A 23,869-nucleotide genomic window follows, 5' to 3' on the forward strand; every position below is an offset into this window, starting at 1 on the left:
GGCACATTGAAAATTTCCACACTCCACCCTACTGGGCTACAGTCCCAAAGAGAAATAATGGAGCACGGTCACCCAGTTGATGCTCAAAGATACCATTGTTTGTCGTGCTTTTATAAAGAGTACGGGCATGCATGGTTCAGAACACAGCTGGGAGAAAGTCCATAGACTCCTCCAAGATGCTTGTGGTCCTGCTCACAGCAGCCTTGCTGGCTCTGAGCTCAGCTCAGGGCACAGATGAAGGTACCAAGGAATAAGGGGTGGGATCTGGAGGCATTGAATGAAAAGAGGGGAGAAAGAAAAGAAATGACAGACATGGGTGAGAAGAAAGACAGGCCCATAGATTTCTTTGATAAAGGTTGGAATAGTTATGTTTTAGCATGTAACATGATCTTTTTACTTAATATTATACCTAAAATCCATAAAATTCATGAAGGGAGGAATAACATGGCCCATTTTTGTATTTAGGAAAGTGGTCCACACAATGTAAAGAAGACATCAAAAACAAGGACAGTTTTAAAGGAATATTTTCATAGTCAGAGTGAATATTGGGAGCAGCCAGCTTTGCTACAAACAGAAACATGATACAGACAAACAGGTCAGGATTAATTAAAAATGGAAATACTGAACAAACAATGTTCTACACACTGATTTACCATTATCAGGGGCAACTCTATATATTTTACTCAGCTCACTTCTAAAATGCTTATCAGATTATGAAGATTTTAAGATGGATATTCAAGGACTTGTCTCCTGACCTTACTAAGAGATTAAAAAAAATAGTGGGACATATTCTCAAGCTGAATTATGCAGCATAATTTTGAAATATTCAGTGTATTACACATAGCAAGCTGTGGGATAGTACTTATTCTGGGAGAATTTTAAAAATCTATGGGTTTTTTTTTTCTGGAGAAAAGAACACAGAGAAACCACACCTGCTTTTGCATCCTAGTACTTTTCTAGAAGCATCTGAGACACCAACTGTTAATCTGGGTTTTCTTAGAACTTTGACACTCAGAGTCACTTTTTTGTAGGACCTGTGTAAGCTCTGAAGGAGTGCACTCTGAAGTTCCTCTTTATCCTATTCTTTATTTCTAGAGGTCAACAATGCTGAGACCAGTGATGTACCAGCAGGTAAAGCCGAATCCATCTTCCTTTCATGCTGTTTAACTGTGTTTCATTGTGTTGTGTCATTATAAATTTTTCTTATAGATGAGTATTACTTTCTCCAAGCACATAAGTAAATATTCTCCTACCTGATAATGGAGATGAGATTGAGTTCAACCAACTGAATGAAGGAGGGACAAAGCCTCCATAACTTCAGAAGAGATTTGCTTGATTCCCCCCCACAAATCACCACTGTGAGATGAGGCAGAAAACGAAAAATGCCTTAATATTGATAGTCTGGTGCTAAGAGAACACACGCTTTCATTTTTTCTTTTGCTCCTGTATATAATAATAGAGTTTCATGAACAAGATGGAGAAATACTTGGCTTTCTGGTTTTTCTCTTTCACTCTCCTGGTACTAGGTAATTGTCTTTGATTAAAGGAAAAACAGAAGGAAATTGTTCTGAGGCATTCAGTATATTTGGTGCACACCACTACCATGAGTGTTTTCCAGTATTGAAGTGGATAGCTATTGAACAGCTACCTTAGATTTCATTCCAGAGAGGGAAAACTCTAACTAAAACCCTTTGCACAAGCAGAGAATTTGCATTGTGATCTGAAGTTCAACCTAACACTCTCCTAATGCTAATGTATTTTTTCCATTATTACACTTTTGACTTGGAAAAAAATAATGTGATAAATAAGGGTACAAACCTTCTTGTTTGCCAGGTCTAGGCGCACATACTTACACCAGGATTGCAAATACAAAATCTTCAGCATTTTAGGAATGTGGAATAAGAAAACCAAGATGAGGTTTTATGGGAGAGGAAGTTAGCAGTTGGCACACAGGTTCTGAAGGAAAGGATTGTGTGCTCAGATCAGGGAAAGAAACAAGAGGAAAGTCTTTGATCAATGTGTTCATATCTTCTGGCCCTTTCTATGCAGATTCTGAACAACAACCCGTGGACTCGGGTTCAGATCCACCTTCTGCTGATGCAGATGCAGAGAATGTTCAAGAGGGTGAATCAGCCCCACCAGCAAATGAAGAGCCTCCTGCCACTTCTGGGAGTGAAGAGGAACAGCAGCAGCAGGAACCCACACAGGCAGAGAATCAAGAGCCTCCTGCCACCTCTGGGAGTGAAGAGGAACAGCAGCAGCAGGAACCCACACAGGCAGAGAATCAAGAGCCTCCTGCCACCTCTGGGAGTGAAGAGGAACAGCAGCAGCAGGAATCCACACAGGCAGAGAATCAAGAGCCTTCTGACTCTGCTGGGGAAGGACAGGAAACTCAACCTGAGGAAGGAAATGTAGAGTCACCTCCCTCTTCTCCTGAAAACTCACAAGAACAACCACAGCAAACAAATCCAGAGGAGAAACCGCCTGCTCCTAAGACTCAGGAAGAGCCACAGCACTATAGAGGTCGTCCTCCAAAGAAGATTTTTCCTTTTTTCATTTACAGAGGAAGACCAGTAGTAGTATTCAGGCCTCGAAGACCTAGGAATCCATTCGCCAGAAGATTTTAGGTAAGATGAATGAGTCAAATTTAATAAATATAAAGAGTTTATCTCTGTATTTCTTAAATCATTGTGTGGAAATTTGCTAGCTAGCAGCATATGGACACAGCATTCACCTCCGCCTCATTTCAAGTCTTAGCCTTCAGACAGTACAGGGTGGTACATCTTTGATGGCGTAAGACAACCTTGCACAAGATCTCCATCCAGTGTACTTTGGCCTCTAGGGAACATAGATCTACAACCATGTTCCATTTCTCCTTGATTTTCATCTATTTTATTAATTTATTTTGTGACAATGACTACCCTTTGAATTGACTTGGTTTACAGAAGCACAAGAGCAACTTTCTTTGTTCCTATGTCCTATGAACTCAGCTTCACTGATCTCTCAGCCTAAGTGTGTACAATATGAGCCACTCACACAGGGATGTTCAGATCCATTGTTTCTAAGTGACACCTTATCAACACCTCTAACCCTTTTCAGGATTTCAGTTTGTTCTCTAAATTTGTGTGTGGCAAAGTTGGTCAGCTCTACCTACCTAGGAATACACATGGCTGAATATCATAGTAATATTTTATACTAAGTTCTGATTTTTGTTATTGAAAGACATTGAATACAATCCTTTGACAATCACCTTAGAAATATTAGTGCATGTATATGAGTGAATACTAAATTGAGCGTTACACAAATGATATTCTATGCAGAGCTTTAGGTCATTCATGTCCAAAACCATATTTCTTAGAAACTTCATTGCTTCATGAAGTCTGTGGATGTCCCCACTGCATGCTTTCCTTGGCTTTATTTTGCTGTTTGTGTAGTCAGGATTTTTTATGCATACAATGAATTTGCCTGGTCTGTTATAATCTGTTTATATCTTAGCCTTTTAATAAATATTCAAGGTAGTTTCAGTTGTTCAATCACTGAAGACACAGAGCATGGAAAAACTTTGGAAATATATCCTGGAAACTTTACTTCAGAACCTATGGATAAACAATCTAACACAACTATTCACATTCATCCTTTAAAAAAAAAAAACATAGCTGCGTTCCATTTTCTTCTCTGTGCCTTACAAGAGTAAACCTGAGAAAATGGAGAAGGAATGAGGTATAGGAGATGGAGGAAGAAGAGGTTGTGAGCTCCCACCCCTCTCACTTCAGGGGTAGCCATAGCAGTTAAGAGACCTCCAGCACGTTCCAATTTTTAAATAACTAAACTCCTTTCTTTTCTGTTTCAGAGAGTACCTGAGAAGATTATGACCTTCAGATGTGTAGGTCAACAAATCACTGTTGATTGTCTATAATATTCCAATAAAAATTTTCAGCATGCAATTTCTGAGTGTGTTCTGTATTTCTTAGTTAAGTGAGTGGAGAGAATTTGAGAGCCATGGCTGTAGAAAAACAATACTTACCAAAACACATCATGAGCACTTGCAAATATTTCCATCCTTTTTCCCACAACACAGATACCAAACGAAAACACTTTATTCCCCTGCAAACCAATTACTTTCCCTTGGATTCTGCAGTACAAATTCATGATGTAATATATAACTTTCATCCACCTTGTTGAAATTTTTTTCCAGTTGAGAGGAAACTGGGTAGATGTATCGTGAGGGAGTACAAAACTTGAGCATTCGTAACATTCCCTAGTTCATCTGTCTGGTTTATACTTTTGTAGTCTCATGAGGCATTTTCTCTTCCAGTTTTTGGATCTAAAGTAAATGTTTCTACTTTTCTTTATATTACTAAAGATCTATTCAGTAATCAGACATTCACCTGTTCCAGAATGATAAAGGTCTTATTTTAAACTTAGTTCTATCTGAATCTGAATAAACAGTAATTATTCTATCTTTCAATTACTAGGATTCTCTTCATGTCTCTCTATTCCTTGAAATAAATGTGTTTGAAAGAGAGAAAAGCCCTGGCCATTTGTCCAGAAGGATTTCCTACAGCTAATCGTTGTCTGATGTCATCCTGAGGTGTAGGTTGATTTATTTTGGTGATCATGGAGGCTTTGGCTTCTTACAAAAGATGGCCATGCGGGCTTGGTATCCTCTGTCACTCACAATCTTCACTAGGCCATCCTTGTAGATTCCAGGGAGTTCCCATTGCTCTAGGTTTCTACCTCACCCTGGAGAAGACTCCCTGTTCCAGTCTGTTCTCCCAGGACTTTCTCCCTTCATCCATCTTTCCCTACCTTATCCTTCCTGTTGCCATAAACACCTTCCCCCAAGGAGCCTGTGTAATCAATTTTATAAGCATAGCAGAAAAGGGTATAGGATCCCATTACACATGATTTTGAGCCAGCATGTGGTTGTTGGGATTTGAACTCAGGACTTCTTTTTCTGGGAGGGTAGTCAATGATATTAACCAGCTTTTCTTCTCTCCAGCCAGAAAAATTTATTTTGTATTGGCTGCATTTTTGATATGGTACTATAGAAACCAATCTGGTCTTAATTTTCAGGTACTAAGTGAAGTCAACCTTCAACTTTTGACTTTTATTCCCTTTTTTTCTTTACTTTTCTCTCATAAAATCCATCCAGATCACTGGCTCCAGTCTGTTCTCTTCTTTCAGCATACTACCCCTTGTTTGCCACACGCACTTTATTCCAGAATCACTGCTTTTCCCTACATTTATTCAGAAAAGAACAGAGCTCACAATTATATCATCCAAACACAGAATAGGCAGTTGCAATAAGATTAAGATTAAACTCTCATATCAAGGCTGAATGGGCTGACCCAATAGGAAGAAAACGATCTCATACCAGGCCATAAAGTCAGGAAGTGTTTTCATCACACTATCGGGAGTCCCACAGAACCTACAACCTAAACACCCTCAGTGTGTATACAGAAGGTGAGTACAGACCAACGCTCTGTCTGAGATTATTGTGTCAGCCTCTGAGCCTCTATGGACCCTGGTTAGTTGCTTCTGTGGGACATTTTCTTGCACAATCCTTGAGCCCTTCATCTGAAGAATTTTATGTACTTGAACAATATTTGGATTTGAGTTTCTGCATCTGATTCCATCGTTTGCTTGATGAAGCTTCTCAAATGTCTAGTGTGCAAGGGTCCTGACTATGAGTATAGCAGAATATTTTTAGAATTCTTTTCATTAGTCAGGTTTTGCCAGTATCTCTTGGTTGTACCATAGGTCTTGAGGCTACCTAGCATATGGTTGCTGGGCCAGCAGGGATTATAAGGTCTGGGTCTTAAGTTGGGTCAGGAATTGGTTGGCCACTGCAACAACATTGGGGCCAGTCTTACCCTAGCATGTTTTACGGGCAAGACAACTTTAAGGTTGAAGTTTTGTGGCTACATTTGCATACCATTCCATCCACTGGAGGCTTTAACTTCTTACAGACAATGGCAATGTGGGCTTGGTATCTTCTGTTACTCGCAATCTTCTCTAGGGCCATCCTTGTAGATTCCAGGGAGTTCCCATTGCTCTAGGTTTCTACCTCACCCCTGAGAAGACTCTTAGTTCCTTCTGTTCTCCCAGGACTTTCTCCCTTCATCCATCTTACCCTAGCTTCTCCTTCCTGTTCCCATAACCACCTGCCCCCAGGGAGCCTGTGTAATCAATTTTATTTGCTCTTCCCAGGATGATCCCTTGACCCTTCCTTATTATTTAGACTCTCTGAAGTCTACGTCCCTATTTTATTTGATTCTAGATTTTTGCATACACTTCTACCAAGTTTAATAGCACAATTGTTTTATAAGTTTACTTTTTGGAGGTTGAGTCTCTCTTCTTGCTACTTGTATGTATTATTAAAAGATGTAAAACATTCAGGGCATCTTCTGACATTTTGAAACAGTGCTTTTGTGAAATGTGTACTTAGCATAATTGTGAGCATGAGCAGGACATATGCTTCTATTTCGTTAGGAGTTATGGGGTTGTTTAAATGGTTTATCTGTTCCTGATTTAACTTTGGTACCTGGTATCTGTCTAGGAAATTGCCCATTTCCTGCAGATTTTCAAGTTTTGTCGAATATAGGCTTTTGTAGTAGCATCTGATGATTTTTTGAATTTCCTCTGATTCTATAGTTACGTCTCCCTTTTCATTTCTGATTTTGTTAATTTGGACAAACTCTCTGTGTCCTCTCATTAGTCTGGCTAAGGGTTTATCTATCTTATTGATTTTTTTTTCAAAGAACCAACTTTTGGTTCTGTTGATTCTTTGTATTTTCCTTTTTGTTTCTACTTGGTTGATTTCAGCTCTGAGTTTGATTATTTCCCGCCTTCTACTCCTCCTGGGTGTATTTGCTTCTTTTTGTTCTAGAGCTTTTAGGTGTGCTGTCAAGCTGCTGACATATGCCCTCTCCTGTTTCTTTCTGCAGGCACTCAGCGCTATGAGTTTTCCTCTTAGCACAGCTTTCATTGTGTCCCATAAGTTGGGTATATTGTACCTTAATTTTCATTAAATTTTAAGAAGTCTTTAATTTCCATCTTTATTTCTTCCTTGACCAGGTTATCATTGATTAGGGAATTGTTCAACTTCCATGTATATGTGGGCATTCTTCCCTTATTGTTATTGAAGACCAGCTTTAGGCCGTGGTGGTCTGATAGCATGCATGGGATTATTTCTATCTTTCCGTATCTGTTAAGGCCTGTTTTTTGACCAATTATATGGTCAGCTTTGGAGAAAGTACCATGAGATGCTGAGAAGAATGTTTATCCTTTTGCTTTAGGATAGAATGTTCTATAAATATCTGTTAAGTCCATTTGGCTCATGACTTCTCTTAGTCTGTCTACGTCTCTGTTTAATTTCTGTTTCCATGATCTGTCCATTGATGAGAGTGGGGTGTTGAAATCTCCTACTATTATTGTGTGAGGTGCAATGTGTGTTTTGAGCTTCAGTAAGGTTTCTTTTTATGTATGTAGGCGCCCTTGTATTTGGAGCATAGATATTTAGGATTGAGAGTTCATCTTGGTGGATTTTTCCTTTGATGAATATGAAGTGTCCTTCCTTATCTTTTTTGCTGAATTTTAGTTGAAAATTGATTTTATTCGATATTAGAATGCCTACTCCAGCTTGCTTCTTCTGACCATTTGCTTGGAAAGTTGTTTCCAGCCTTTCACTTTGAGGTAGTGTCTGTCTTTGTCTCTGAAGTGTGTTTCCTGTAGGCAGCAGAATGCAGGGTCCTCATTGTGTATCCAGTTTGTTAATCTATGTCTTTTTATTGGGGAGTTGAGACCATTGCTGTTGAGAGATATTAAGGAATAGTGATTATTGCTTCCTGTTATATTCATATTTGGATGTGAGGTTATGTTTGTGTGCTTTTCTTCTCTTTGTTTTGTTACCAAGACGATTAGTTTCTTGCTTTTTCTAGGGTGTAGCTTGCCTCCTTATGTTGGGCTTTATGTCTGTATGACATCTGTCCAGGATCTTCTGGCTTTCATAGTCTCTGGCGAGAAGTCTGGTGTGATTCTGATACATCTGCCTTTATATGTTATCTGCCCTTTTTCCCTTACTGCTTTTAATATTCTTTCTTTGTTCTGTGCATTTGGTGTTTTGACTATTATGTGATGGAAGGAGTTTCTTTTCTGGTCCAATCTATTTGGAGTTTGTGGGCTTCTTGTATGTTTATGGGCATTTCTTTCTTTAGGTTAGGGAATTTTTCTTCTATGATTTCGAAGATATTTATTGGCCACTTAAGTTGGGAGTCTTCAGTCTTTTCTATACCTATTATCCTTATGTTTGATGTTCTCACTGTGTCGTGGATTTCCTGTATGTTTTGGGCTAGGAGCTTTTTCTAATTTATCTTTGGCAGTTGTTCTGATGTTTTCTATGGTATCTTCTGCTCCTGAGATTCTCTCTTCTATCTCTTGTATTTGTTAGTGATGTTTGCATTTATGACTCCTGATCACTTCCCTGGGTTTTCTATCTCCAGGGTTGTCTCTATTTGTGCTTTCTTTATTGTTTCTATTTCCATTTTTAACTCCTGGATGGTTTTGTTCAATTCCTTCTCCTATTTGGTTGTGTTTTCCTGTAACTCTTTAAGGGATTTTTTGTGTTTTCTCTTTAAGACCTTCTAGTTGTTTACCTGTGTTGCCCTGTATTTCCTTCAGGGATTTTCATGACCTTCTAAAAGTCCTCCATCATCATGATAAAATGAGATTTTAAATCTAAATCTTGTTTTTCCAGTGTGTTTGGATAACCAGCATTTGCTTGGTGGGAGAACTGTGCTCTGATGAGGCCAATTAGCCTTAGTTTCTGTTGCTTGGGTTGGAAGGGTCCTGCCCCTACTACTTCTAGGTCCCTGAGCACAGAGGGCACAGATGGAACTGGCCTTTTCCTCTTGAGTCAGGAATGTGGGCAGAGAGTAGTCTCCTCTGGTTTCCCAGAAGTATCCACACTTCTGAGTGTCCAGCTCTCCCACCCATGTGATTTGGATGCAGGGACCTGTTTAACTGGTTCAATTCAGAGCCAAGCACAGTCTGGACTGCAGGGCTCCTGCAGCTTGACTGCTCCTATATTCCTGTGTCCAGAGTCACTATGCAGTTTCCTCTTGGGCCAGGGATGTGGGAAAAGATGGGCAGAAGTGGCAATCTCTTCTGTCCTGCAGTCTCAGGATTGCCCACACTTCTGGGTGTTCAGTTCTCTCTCCCACGGGGTTTGGGAGCAGGAAGCTGTGGGCCAGGATCAGCGAACTTTGGGTGCCCCCTTTGTGCTTTCTTTATTGGCACAAGGCGTTTTCCTCTTGAGTCAGGAATGTGGGAAGAGAATAGTCTCCTCTGGTTTCCCAGGAGTGTCTTCCCCTCTGATGGTCTAGCTCTTCCCCCCTCCCCCCATGGGATTTAGGTGTAGGGAGCTGTTTAACCGATTCAGTTCAGATCTGAGTGCAGTCTGGAACACAGGGCTCTTGCAACTTGACTGTTCCTATATTCCTTTGTCCAGAGGCACTGTGCAGTTTCCTCTTGGGCCAGGGATATGGGCAATGGTGGGCAGAAGTGGCAGTCTCTCCTGCCTTGCAGTCTCAGGGTTACTTGCACTTCTGGGTGTTCAGCTCTCTCTCCCACGGGATTGAGAGCAGGGAGCTGTGGGCCAGGATCAGAGAGGTTCAGGCCCCAGCTAGAACCAGAAGTGCCCCTTCTCAGAGGAATTCTACCTTTGTGTGTCCTGAGTCCACAGGCAGGTTACTTGAAGCAGAAAATTTGGTCTTACCTCTGCTCTGGGGTGTGTAGTTGCTCCTCAGGGCTGGCTTTCAAGTCTCTGTGAGGGCAGCAACCAAAAGGGTCCTGCCCCTACTGTTCCTAGGTCCCTATGCCCATTTATGAGATTCTTAATTTTCTTTTTAAAAAAAGGCTCTTAGCCTACACCTTGGAATGACCTAAGAAAAACCTTCAGATTTATAAAATAAGCAAAAGAAAGTAAAGTCAAAAAGGATCAGGAAGTAAGAAAGAAAAGAAATGAATATAAATATGACTATGGGACTGGTACAGTTAAACAAAATTTAATTTTTATAAAAAAACTATTTTTCGGTGGTAAAATAATTGTGCCTTAGAAACAGTATCTTTATTTTTCCAAAATGAAGAAGAATGCATACAGCTAAGTAAGAAAGTTTAAATACATCAAAAAACAGTCCAAAAGAGGAAAATATCAAGAAGGTTTGTAGCAGATAAAACTTAAAGATAGTACACAAATTGCGATTAAAGATTTTGAAAATGTAATACAATATGAAAATGTAATCTGTCACTTATGTAAAACAATTAAGCTTTCTTAAGAATTTGATCTGTTCCTGGTAAATTTTGTGAGGACTGACTTCAAAAACAGAGATTTTATGTTTTGTGAAGATAATTATCTATATTTCTTACTGCATAATTAGGCTTTTTAACTTTTTGGGAAACCAGAATTTTTAAATTTTTATTATGTCTAAAATGTATCTGAACATCGCAGAACTTCAATCCACTATTTCTTCTTCAAAACTGATGAAACTCCTTCTGGACAGCCAGAACATGGAAGCCAAAGACACAAAGATTAAAGGTTCTAGCTCCCATGTGGGCTTTTCAATAGTATCCTGTGGATAAAAGCTGGATAAAGGACACTGATTCCATCCTGATTAAGCATGCAAAAAATAGTCTTATTACATCCATGAATATGAAACTCGTAGCATACATCTTCATCAAATGGCTTAAAAATTCACAACACATAACATGTTGTTTTGCTTCCCCTTTTCTTGAACAGACTACTCCCTTCTGTCTCTGGAACATACCTTCTGCCTTACTTTGCTACAGAAATTTCCACTAACACTATCAATGACTCTCCACTGAATCACTTTCTTGAAGAAAACACAAATAGAGGAAAGTCCTTTCCTTCTTAAAAAGATGAGCACAAAAGGCTAAAGAAGACTATCATAATACATTCAATGACAATTAGATGCAAAAATATAGAGGTCAGAACAGCCACACACAGAGAATCATAAAGTTGACAATAGGAGTCAGAAGACAGCGGAACTCTGCCATTAAATTCCATGTGGAAGTTCATTTCAACTTTGAATGCCTTGGTCAGTTGGTTTGTAAATCTAGCATGAGATTGAACTAAATGCAGGCTTACAGACACAGGGGATCTGGGAATATTTTGTCACAATTATTTTTAAATAATTATAGAATATGTGGCTTCAAATTTTCAAGAAAATAGTAAATAAAATATCATTAATTCAGAATATGTATCATTTCACTTGGTTAAAACAAAATCACTTCCTATATGGGAGATCATTTAGCATTTACAATCCATTCCTCAGTGGGAGAGGATATACTTAGATCTAGAGTGGCTAGATGTCCCAAAGTAGGCTGGTACCCAAGGGAGGCTTCCCTTTCTCTGAAGAGAGTAATGCGGGACAGTTTATAATGGTGGGACTAGGAAAAGGGGAGAGAAGGGAGAAGCCATTGGAATATAAAGTGAATTTTAGAAAAGAAAAGGAAATTTTCAAGAAATCATCCAAATTGAGGAAAGTTGTATGAAAGGCACTTAATGATATTTGGTGATTGTTTTGTGACATGTTTAAAGAGAACCAGCCATGTTAAGAAAAAACATAAATATTAACTACTTGCTAAGCATTTTACAAGGAAAATCATAAGCATCAGGTATTTGGATTAAGTGCATGGTTGTGTGTTGTACTTGGTGATTGTGAAGTATGATATTAAGCAAGGGAAAAGAATCTCATTCTGAGAATAAGCTAAGTCCTTCAAGCTAGCTGGACAAGTAAGAGTGCCTGTGTTACGATCCCCGTTCACATTTACCATCCAGACGCTGGTAGGAGAGAGAGGAAGAGGGATATAGGTGGATCCTGGGTGCTTGTGACCAGCAAACCTAGTTGAAATAGGAAGCTCCATGGTCTAGGAGAGACTTGGACTGAAGAAGTAAGTTGGAGAGTGCTAGAAGAAGGCAAACGGTGTCTACACTAGTGTCTACAAAACCTTATATCATGGGAGAAGACATCTGCACACACATGCATGTACACACACAGACACACACACACACACACACACACTTGTGCTATTAGTTCTAGGAAGAGAAAAGTTGGGGATGTACACAAGGGAAGACTTTTATTTATCACTAGTTTTAATAATACAATTGATCTTCTGGAAGTATTCATTGCCAGGAACCTTGAATAGTCTTATGTGGCCTTTATGTTCTTATCAGAACACTTCCAGAAGGAGAGACAACAACCAGAAATTGCATGCTAATTATTTTATTTGTATGTTGACTATGCTGTTATGACCACAATGCCATAAGTTTCTGAAATGGAGGAGAAAAGATGACTATTAGACATGATATACTAGAATTTTCCAGGGCTTGCAAGTAACACTGAGAAGAAAGGTGAGTCACCCCACCCCATTTAACTTCCTCAATTCCATACAGAAACCTTTCCATCACTCCTATTGGAAATTGAAGAAATAATGAGTTCTAATTTGTTCCTAATAACCTGAGATAATGTATCCACAAAGATGGTTCTTGTTATATTTATACTAGAAAAAACAAATCTATCTGCATATCTACTGAAATGATTTGGCAGGGAAGTACACAAAATACACAGTAGTATATATTTGCTTTTAAAAGAACAAAATATTTGCTATAAAACAACATAATATTATACAAATGTGTGTATGTGAATAATGTATATTCATTTCTTCCTAGCAAGTGTTTTTCTCAGTGATGAACATGTAGAACTACATGTAAAATATAATAAAGTGTTCACATGGAGGAAAAGACTTTTGTAGAGAAGAAAATAGAATTAATAAATGTGGATTTGGGGACAGGTGGAGAGAGAAATATAAGAATTATTTGCCTGCTTTCATGTGATGTAGACTCTTTTTTAGCTAGAGAACCTTATGATTTAAAACTAATGTCTTAAAGTATGGATTACCTTTAGCAGCAATATGTTAAGGTATCATTCAGGATTCTGATGAGCTAGAAATAGAGGATGAATTGTGAGAGACTTAAGGGGTGAGATCATTGACTTAAAACACACTAGACAGAGTACAAAGAAAGTTCCCTGCTGTACTTCATAAAACGATACAACTCGACCCTTGTATGAATCATGGAAAAGCAAAATTGAAGATTTTACTCCTGAATAGCACAAGTACATAGAAAACTTTCCAGTGCCAAGATGTTTGTATACTATTGTCTAATATCTGAATAGAAATACTACAAATGGGGACCAGGAGTATTTCCTTACAACATGTTGCTCTTAATTAATTCTCATACTGCAGATGGGGAAATGTGGATATGAAAGTCTGATCAGTAAAGAGGACTCAAACTTGTCACTAGCATCTATATTACTGAGGTGGTTGGATTTAGAGAAGTCTTTGAGGACTTCTTCCTGGGAAAACACTGGTTGACACTTGAAGCCTAAAGACATCAGTGCTGCTTCTTGTTGGTTACCATGTCCATGAGGGCAAAATTGCCATTTGTTGTCTAGGAAACCATGAGAATAAAGTAGAGCTCTGTACCTCATTGCTGTGGATCTTCTTGATCTTCCAAAGAAGGAGGAAGACATTGTTCTTGATACTTTTATGATCACTCCTGCTAAAAGATCATCATTCTTAGAAGACAGTTCAAAAATCAACCTTCAAAATCTTTCATGGTTGTTGCTTTCTTCAAATACTGTAAGGCTAGTGCCAGAACTGATGAGCTTACTACAGCACACACACACACACACCTACCTGTTTCATATAACTTGTCTTTCAACTGCCAAGCCCCTGCTGCTCACTGATCTTTGAGTTTGTTTTCTCTTAATCCATATACTGAAATTTAAAATGTCACAGACTTCTGTTCCTGGGATAATTTACTTCTTCTGAATCCAGAAAAATAGTGATAATGTAAGAAATGGATAGTAAAGATGTATGTTACTAGATTTTAGATTTGATATCTCCAAAGACAGGAGGAAAGCTACACAATGCATTTTAACAGAGATATGTTCCAATTACATTTCTTGAACCAGAAATAGCTTACTCTCATGAGTTTAATCTCTATTTCTAAGTATTTTGTTAGAGTTATATGTGCAGGACCCTATTGCCGAAGGCAGTGTTGGAAGCCGGGACAGAAACACATGATTGTATATTCAGAATTTTAAAGTATTTAATCAATGTTTTGATGAGGAAAGAGATAAATTTGAATATTCAAACATAGTATAAAGTTATACACAGCTATTTCTACCCATTTTCCCAGTAAACAGTTGCAGAAGGAAGCCAGTCAAGGACTCCCAGTACCACAAAGGATCCAGGATTATGCCACTTCTAACTTATGCTTCAGTGTTCATTTCTGACTGAGTTATAGCTAGACATCTCCTATGGTAATTGAGTCAAATGTACTATATTGTCTAATTAGCTGTTTCTGATCATGCTCTCTTCCTCCCATATCAATGTTGGTAAAACTTTGACCATGTCTTTAGGGAAAGTAATACCCATTCATTCCTTATAGTAATAGTAGTGGTAAGTACAGTAGAGAAGTAATAAATGACTGGGGAAAATGAAGAAGGTGATCAAGGATAAGCTCAGCTTACCTGACATTAATTCACCAGCATATGTAGGAACTACATCTAGGAAATAAAAAGTATATTTTTTTTATTAACTTGAGTATTTCTTATTTACATTTCGAGTGTTATTCCCTTTCCCGGTTTCCAGGCAAACATCCCCCTAATCCCTCCCCCTCCCCTTCTTTATGGGTGTTCCCCTCCCCATCCTCCCCCCATTGCCGCCCTCCCCCGAACAATCACGTTCACTGGGGGTTCAGTCTTAGCAGGACCAAGGGCTTCCCCTTCCACTGGTGATCTTACTAGAATATTCATTGCTACCTACGAGGTCAGAGTCCAGGGTCAGTCCATGTATAGTCTTTAGGTAGTGGCTTAGTCCCTGGAAGCTCTGGTTGCTTGGCATTGTTGTTCATAAGGGGTCTCGAGCTCCTTCAAGCTCTTCGAGTTCTTTCTCTGATTCCTTCAACAGGGGTCCCGTTCTCAGTTCAGTGGTTTGCTGCTGGCATTCGCCTATGTATTTGCTGTATTCTGGCTGTGTCTCTCAGGAGCGATCTACATCCGGCTCCTGTCGGTCTGCACTTCTTTGCTTCATCCATCTTGTCTAATTGGATGGCTGTATATGTATGGGCCACATGTGGGGCAGGCTCTGAATGGGTGTTCCTTCTGTGTCTGTTTTAATCTTTGCCTCTCTATTCCCTGCCAAGGGTATTCTTGTTCCCCTTTTAAAGAAGGAGTGAAGCATTCACAGTTTGATCATCCGTCTTGAGTTTCATGTGTTCTGTGCATCTAGGGTAATTCAAGCATTTGGGCTAATAGCCACTTATCAATGAGTGCATACCATGTGTGTTTTTCTGTGATTGGGTTACCTCACTCAGGATGATATTTTCCAGTTCCAACCATTTGCCTACGAATTTCATAAAGTCATTGTTTTTGATAGCTGAGTAATATTCCATTGTGTAGATGTACCACATTTTCTGTATCCATTCCTCTGTTGAAGAGCATCTGGGTTCTTTCCAGCTTCTGGCTATTATAAATAAGGCTGTGATGAACATAGTGGAGCACGTGTCTTTTTTATATGTTGGGGCATCTTTTGGGTATATGCCCAAGAGAGGTATAGCTGGATCCTCAGGCAGTTCAATGTCCAATATAAAAAGCATATTTAAGGAAAGAGTTAAGTCTCCAGTTCTAAGGAAGTCAAAAAATATCCTGTAGGGAAATATGACTTCTATCCACTCTCTACAAAACCTGTACCTGAGCTTCCTGGCCACCCTGAGACTCCACAGACAGGACCATGGGAGGTGGCAATGCTCCCACTATGCTGTTACTCACCTGCTCTACAGAAAGTTGTCATCCCTAGTAGCCCTCACATTTTGTTACTTTTGCTGCTGATTTGGTTGAATATTCATATTCAGTGCCAAATTTTATTGTTCTTTTATGAGTTATTCATTAAATATTTGCATGTATTTATGTATTTTTTTCAAGAAGACCACCTAAAAATAAACATGTATATAGTATGTTTATAGTATAGGTACTTGAAGCACTTTAAAGTAGTGAGTATGTAAGGGAATAAAACAAGTGAAGTTAGGTGTTGCAATTGTCTTTGAATTTGTAAAGAGGTGAGACTATCACATGATTCTTTTTCTGACAGCAGAGATGTGCATTGAACTCCTTCAGTTGTTCTTTGTCTACTCTATAACAAGGCTAACCACATGCACTGTTCACTTATGTCTGCACTGGGCTTCCTTATCTCTTAGTGCTTTCCTATATAAACTTACATCACAGACATTTAGTTTGCAAATGAAACAATATTTTGCTCTTCCTTTCAATACTTCCTTTTTAGAATACCAGCTGGTCATGAAGTAGGATGACCTGAATATGTCATGAGGATAGAATGTCTTTGCCATAAAAACTGTTCAGCCTATCTTTTTCCTTTTTCTCTTTCTCATCTACTTTGTTCCTTTTTCTCTCCCACTTAGCAATGTCACCTAAGCCCTAGAAGAGTCTTCTCCCACCCTCAGTTGGTTTCCACCAGCTGAGCTCAGCAACATCAAAGCCACGGTTTGCAAGACTACAAGCATCCTGTAGGAGGCTTTGGGTTTTTTTTAACAGGTATATACTGGAATACACAATGCAACTGGCTTTATAAAAATTTAGTAGAAAAATGGCACCTTTGAATCCCAGTGGGTAACCTCACACCTACAGACTGTCATCTCTGGTTCCTCTTTGGGAATATGGCCCAACATGGTGGGGTGGAAAAGAAATTGTCCATATGTCATTCTCAAATTTCTGAAAGAAGACCATTGCAAAGATATTGAAGGAGTACTCAAAGCAATCAGCTCAAACAGTAGAATTAGTGTTTACACATTGCTTAACTGTAATCCTGTTGTCAATACTGTAACCATATTTCTATGGAAACTGTGATTTTGTGTGTGTGTGTGTGTGTGTATTCATACTTGTGAATTGTGGGCATAAGTGCCTTATTATATGGAAAGTGTTTGCACATGTACAGGTATTTATGTCAACTATGGTGCTATATGGTACAGAAATCATCATAATTATCTCCCTCATTACTCTATACCAGTTTCTACAGAATACAGTATATTTGTATCCATGTCGATGATATTCAACTAGATTTTTTAATTTGCATAGATTATTACTGTTGTGTTCCATAATTTTCTGGTAAAAATATACATTTTATAAGAAGTTTGACTGTTAACATCTCTTTTTTGTATTAAACAGATTTTTTAAATATTTTATTAGATATATTTCTTTACTTACATTTCAAAGGTTATTCCCCTTCCCAGTTTCCTGTCCATAAGCCCCCATTCCCTCCCCTCCCCCATACAGGTATTCCCCCTATGCATCCCCCTTATTGCCCTCTCCCATATTCCCCTGCACTGGGGGTCCAACCTTGGCAGGACCAAGGGCTTCCCCTTCCCCTGATGCCCCAACAAAGCTATTCTCTGCTACATATGCAGTTGGAGCCCTGGGTCAGTCCATGTATAGACTTTCCATAGTGGTTTAGTCCCTGGAAGCTCTGGTTGGTTGGCATTGTTGTTCTTATGTGGTTGCAAGCTCCTTCAACTCTTTCAATACTTCCTCTAATTCCCTCAAGGGGGTCCTATTCTCAGTTCAGTGGTTTGCTGCTAGCATTGACCTCTGTATTGGACATGCTCTGGATGTGTCTCTCAGGAGAGATCTATATCCGGTCCCTTTCAGCATGCATTTATTAGTTTCATCAATCTTATCTAATTTTGGTGGCTATATGTATATGGGTCACATGTGGGTCAGACTCTGAATGGCCATTCCTTGAATCATTGCTCTAAACTTTGCTTCCAACAAATCAGTAGACTGTCAACATCTCTTAGTCACAGAAACAACCTAGATACTCAGCACCTGTTATATTACAGAAGCTCAGTCCTGTTGCTTTAAGAGGACTTAAAGGAAATAGATGAGTTGAACATCCTGAAGGGTATTTTAAAAAGAAGCTACAATGTGCTTTCCATATCAGAGTACCATAACTATACATTTCCTTGAAAGAACCATTGTACTTTATGTATCCACATATTCTTCCTGCCCTGTGACTTTTACAGGCTGTGTTTATACATTATTTCTCCTAGAAAATATTGTTGATTATTGAAGCTAATTTTTGGCTGAGCAAGTCTCATAGCAATTTAATTCTCTGTGGCATTGTCATTGTGTTCTGTTTATAATCACATTTTTGTTCTTATTGAAAATAATTTCATATAATATATTCTGATCATGATACTTCATCCCCAATTCCTCTAAGGTCAGACCCACCAATCAAATTCCTTGCCCTTTTTTCTTTCTCTTTAGAACATAAAGAGGCTCCCCAAAACATCCAAACTACCCACATTAAAAGAAAAGGAAAAATTAAGAACTAAAGAAAACCAAGTGACTACTCACACAAACACACAAAAACACATCAAACCACAAAATTGGAAGCCATAATAATCACTCCAAAGGTCATTAAGGCAAAAAATGCCCAAACAAAGCAATGGGACGCAAAAAGTCTACAAAATTACCATTGATTTTGTTTTGTATTGGCCATCAACTGCAGCCAAATGGTATGTCCCTAAGTTACACACACATTTTATGTGTATTGTTCTAAATATATTAGTATTCAATACGTGGGGTTTTTCTTATATAATTCTTGTCCTTATTGTTTCCCACATACCTTGTGAAACTATAATGTGAATGTGTCTGAAATATATAAAACACATACATTTATGTATGTTTTTCTAATCTGATATGGTATTTTCTCTATTTTCTTCCTATGTCTGTCATTTTGTCATTTAATTTTAGAAAATTTCATCATTTAATCTTTTATTTCAGGTGTGATTTTTTTTCCTAGAAGGTCATTATTTTACTCTCAATTTTTTTTGTAAACAAAACATTTATTTTTGACCCATGAGTCACTCCTGCTAGGTAAGATCTGCTGACTGCAGATCTTCACCTCTTCTTTTTTTCCTCCAGGTCCTATATTTCACCTTCATCCACATGTCTGTCTTAAAATACTTGCTGCTATTCCCCCTTTCCTTTCTGACCCCATTCCAATACAGATCTCTTCCAACCTTTCTTCTCCTCATTCTTTTATTCCAGATACAACTCTAGCAGGCACTCCCTGCTAAGCCACAAGCCATCCCTACCAGGGAAGCAGATAGACTAAATTTTCACCTCTCCTTCTTTTCCTCCATATCTAATCTCTGAGTTTCATGCCAGCTCTATAGCTGACTTTTCTGAAGTTACTAATTTACCCCATTCCAAAATAATTATTTCCAAAATATAATAATAATAATAATAATAATAATAATAATAACTAAATAAGTGGATCCTGATGAAATATTTAACTTAGCTTTCCTACCTCCTATGTACACATTCACACACCTAGCCTAAACCATTCCTAAGAGTTAGCTCCCAATTAAAACAGAAACACATTATACCTGCAAGATGGATGGCTAAAGTAATCAGATCCACAAAAATCTCATATTAAACAATACACAGCCATCACAATCTCTAAAACCAGAAAGGAAATAGAAACCATGGGGGGAAATGCCCATACAACAACAACAATGAAAATGATATTCCTAGAATGATAATTTTCACAATTCAAGATGTCTAGATAAACATAAAACAAGGTCAATAACAATCAAGACAATACGCTTGCACTAGAGCCTGGCTATCCTATCAGAAAAGGCCCTGAATATGCCAGCATAGCTGAAATGTAAGAAAAATATATTGAAACAGCCTGATTGAATGATAGAGATATTTAAGAGGAAATGAATAAATCTCTGACAAAAATCATGAACAATGGAAGGAAACAAATAAAATTGTTTAATACCTGAAAATGGAAATAAAGAAAACCCAAACTGAGGGAATTCTAGAAATTTAAAAAGTGGAAGAATTCGAGCAGGAACTACAGAAGAAAGTTTCAACAATGTATTACAGGAGGTAAAAGAAAGATTCTTTGACACTAAAAATATGATAGAAGAAATGGATACATTGTTCAAAGGAAATGTTTCATATAAATTCCTGACACAAAATATTCGGAAAATCTAGAACATTATGAAAAGACCAAATCTAAGAATAAAAGGAATATAAAACAAGATGAAACCCAAGACAAAGGCAGGGAAAACATTCATACACACACACACACACACACACACACACACACACACACACACACACACCACCCAAGGCAGGTTTTTCTCTGCTGAGATTAAAGGTATGTATGGCCACTGCCCAAATAGAAAATATTTCCAACACAGAGAATAAAATTTTCTTAGTTTATAAAGGAGTTCAAGCGCACATGCATGCACGCATACACACACACGCGCGCGCACACACACACACACACACACACACACACACACAAACCAAAACATACAACACCAAATACATTGGACCAGAGAAGAAAATCTACTCAGAACATAATAATCAAAACAATAAATGGACAGATCAAAGAAAGAATATTAAAAGTTTCAAGGGAGAAATACCAAGTTATTATAAAAATGCAGGCCAATACCAGTGGAAGGGGAAGCCAAGACTGAACCCCCAGTGAACGTGATTGTTGGGGGGAGGGTGGTAATGGGGGGGAGGATGGGGAGGGGAACACCCATATCGAAGGGGAGGGGGAGGGGTTAGGGGGATGTTGACCTGGAAACCGGGAAAGGGAATAACAATTGAAATGTAAATAATAAATACTCAAGTTAATAAAGATGAAAAAATGCAAGCCAATTAGAATTACATTTCTCTTGTCACTGGAGCCAGAAAAGCATAAACAGATATGTTATAGACTCAAGAAAACACAGAAGCTAGCCAGCATATATACCATGCAAAACTTTCAATTGCTATATATAGAGATATAAGACATTTCATGACAAAACCAAATTTAAGCCAATACTATAATATCTTTAATGCAAATGCACACTATTGTTTAATTTGCTGGTCTTGATCATAACCCCACCCTCCCATATGTTCATAAAACTTTGCCTATGTCTTTAGGAAAAATAATAACTATTCATTCCTCAGAGTAAAAATGTTGATAATGATAGTGGAGGAGTAATAAATTACTGGGAAAATGGAGAGAAGTGATTGAGGATGAACTCAGTTTACCTTCAGTTATTTCTGCAGCATCTTCAAAATATGCATCTGAGAAATAAAAGGCATATTCAAGCAAAGAGTCGAGTCTCCAGACCCAACAAGGTCACAAACATCCTGTAATGAAGTATGACTTCTCACCACTTTCTACATAAACTATATCTGAGTTCCCTAGTCACCCTGAAACTCTGTTGGACAGAGAGGAAGATGTGAGGTTGCATGACTCCCACTATGCTGTTACCCACCTGCTCTGCAGAAAAATTGTCCTCCCTGCTAGCCCTCATATTTCATTTTTGCTGCTGATTTAGCTGAATATTCATATTTCAGTACCAAATTGTGTTATCCTTTTATGAGTTATTTTCATTAAATATTTGGAATGTATCTAGGACTCTTTTTTTTTTTTGGTTCTTTTTTTCGGAGCTGGGGACCGAACCCAGGGCCTTGCGCTTCCTAGGCAAGCGCTCTACCACTGAGCTAAATCCCCAACCCCTGGAATGTATCTATATATCTTAGTAAGACCACCTAAACTAAAGATGTGTATAGTATCTCAAAAATTACTTGAAGCATTTAAAATAGTGAATATGTAAGAGAAAACACATTACATAGGAAATGCATTTATCTTTGAATTTGTAAAGAGTTGATATAAAATTCTGTTTCTGACAGAGGGTTGTGCGTTTCCCTCCAGCATCTGTCCCGTGTCTACTCTACAGCAAGAGTAGACACATGCATTCTTCAGTTGTGTCCTCACTGCCTTCCTTATCTCTTACTAACTTTCCCACATATCCTTACAGCACAGAGATTCAGTCCGCAAATGAAACAATGTTTGTTCTTCTTGTCAACATTTCTCTTTGTAACTCCAATTGAATATGAAATAGGATGACCTGAATGTGTCTAAGGGCAGGATGAGAATAAGAACTCTTCATACTCTCTTTTTTTCTCTTCTATTCCCTTCTTACCTCTCTCCTACCTACCAGTGTCTCCTAACCCACAGCAGATTCTACTCTCACTCTGAGTTGGCTTTTACCTGTTGAGTCCAGGATTATCAATGCTACTATATGCAGAAGCACCAGCATCATGAAGTAGGTTCTGGAGTTGTTTGTATTGGCTTACAGAGGGCAACTGGCTTTTAAAAATAGTAGAACAATGGTACCTTTGAACCCTAACTGGGTGACTTCACACCAGAAGACTGTCATCAGTGGTTCCTTTTAGGGAATTTAGCCAACAGGATAAGGTGGAGGTGACAAGGCCAACATGTTTTTTTCTCAAACATCTGAATGGTGACTTTAGCAATGATATTACAGGAACACTCCAATCAATCAGCTCAAATATTAGAATTACCATTTGTTTATTGTTTAAGTATAATGTTCATTGTTAATGCTGTAAATTATAATTTTATCGTGACTATAATTTGTGTGTATGTGCATGTATGTGCCCACATACATGTTTATACTTGTGAATGTCTGAACATGAGTGATATAATATGGAGGTTGTTCTCATATGTATCAACTATGGTGCTATATGCTACAGTAAATATTACAAGTATCTCCATTCATTACTTTAGTCTTACTTCTATAAGTCACCATGTATTTGTATTCATATGCATGATATTCAACTAGGTTTTCAATTTGCACAGATCATTACTTTTATGTCCTATAACTGTCTGGTACATAATATCTGGTACATTATAAAAAGTTTGTTTCTCACAATGCCCATACCTATAAAGAATGTCCAAGACTCTCAGAAACTGTTGTGTTACATGAAGTCAGTCCAAAAAAGTACATTACTTGAGTTTAATGTGAGTTTAACATCCTGAGGTGTGTCAAAGGGGCTACAAGGAGTTATCCATGGCAGAGCACCAGGACTACACATTTACTAGAATGAAGCATTGTATTTCCCACCTCAACTCCTTCTTCCAATCTTATGACTTTTCCAGACTGTGTTGGAATGCTATGTGTCCTAGAAAATATTGTTAATCATTGAAGCTGGTGTTTCATGGACCTTTTCTAATACAGCATTTTAATTCTCCATGATATTACCATCATGCTCTGTTTACACTCAGTTTTTTTTTTTTTGTTTTTTTTTTTTATTTTTTTATTTTTTTTATTATCTTGAGTATTTCTTATATACATTTCAAGTGTTATTCCCTTTCCCGGTTTCCGGACAGACATCACCCTCCCCCCTCCCCTTCCTTGTGGGTGTTCCCCTCCCAAACCTCCCCCCATTGCCACCCTCCCCGCATAGTCTAGTTCACTGGGGGTTCAGTCTTAGCAGGACCCAGGGCTTCCCCTTCCACTGGTGCTCTTACTAGGATATTCATTGCTACCTATGGGGACAGAGTCCAGGGTCAGTCCATGTATAGTCTTTAGGTAGTGGCTTAGTCCCTGGAAGCTCTGGTTGCTTGACATTGTTGTACTTTTGGGGTCTCGAGCACCTTCAAGCTCTTCCAGTTCTTTCTCTGATTCCTTCAACGGGGGACCTATTCTCAGTTCAGTGGTTTGCTGCTGGCATTCGCCTCTGTATTTGCTGTATTCTGGCTGTGTCTCTCAGGAGCGATCTACATCCGGCTCCTGTCGGTCTGCACTTCTTTGCTTCATCCATCTTGTCTAATTGGGTGGCTGTATATGTATGGGCCACCTGTGGGGCAGGCTCTGAATGGGTGT

At 38.5% G+C, this 23,869-nt stretch overlaps 1 protein-coding gene and 1 long non-coding RNA gene across 7 annotated transcripts; one reads left to right on the forward strand and one right to left on the reverse strand.

Moving 5' to 3' along the window:
• The first annotated feature begins 144 nt into the window (after positions 1-144).
• On the forward strand, positions 145-3,944 carry Prr4 (proline rich 4). The gene is made up of 4 exons (NM_203332.2): positions 145-240; positions 1,096-1,131; positions 2,050-2,627; positions 3,851-3,944. Exons 1-3 carry the CDS (start codon positions 177-179, stop codon positions 2,625-2,627), a joined length of 678 nt encoding a protein of 225 aa, NP_976077.2. The 5' UTR covers positions 145-176; the 3' UTR covers positions 3,851-3,944.
• An 8,198-nt stretch (positions 3,945-12,142) lies between these two features.
• On the reverse strand, positions 12,143-22,317 carry LOC147995105 (uncharacterized). 6 transcript variants are annotated; one of them, XR_015686209.1, is made up of 6 exons: positions 22,234-22,317; positions 21,225-21,260; positions 14,619-14,654; positions 13,567-13,639; positions 12,981-13,024; positions 12,143-12,352 (listed from the first exon to the last, which is right to left on the reverse strand). It is a non-coding gene; the product is annotated as an uncharacterized LOC147995105 (long non-coding RNA). The 6 variants fall into 6 exon arrangements; XR_015686211.1 differs by having other exon boundaries at positions 13,567-13,642; XR_015686210.1 differs by having other exon boundaries at positions 22,181-22,247.
• Positions 22,318-23,869: the final 1,552 nt, after the last annotated feature.

Source organism: Rattus norvegicus, chromosome 4 (genome assembly GCF_021556685.1).
Source record: "Rattus norvegicus strain SHRSP/BbbUtx chromosome 4, alternate assembly SHRSP_T2T, whole genome shotgun sequence".
Classification (NCBI taxonomy): domain Eukaryota; kingdom Metazoa; phylum Chordata; class Mammalia; order Rodentia; family Muridae; genus Rattus; species Rattus norvegicus.

Bases quoted from the DNA above. Each gene is read 5' to 3' on its own strand.
- Prr4 (NM_203332.2), top strand. From the start codon at position 177: ATGCTTGTGGTCCTGCTCACAGCAGCCTTGCTGGCTCTGAGCTCAGCT. The intron at 241-1,095 runs GTACCAAGGAAT...CTTTATTTCTAG, and splicing joins AGCTCAGGGCACAGATGAAG to AGGTCAACAATGCTGAGACC. The intron at 1,132-2,049 runs GTAAAGCCGAAT...CTTTCTATGCAG, and splicing joins GACCAGTGATGTACCAGCAG to ATTCTGAACAACAACCCGTG.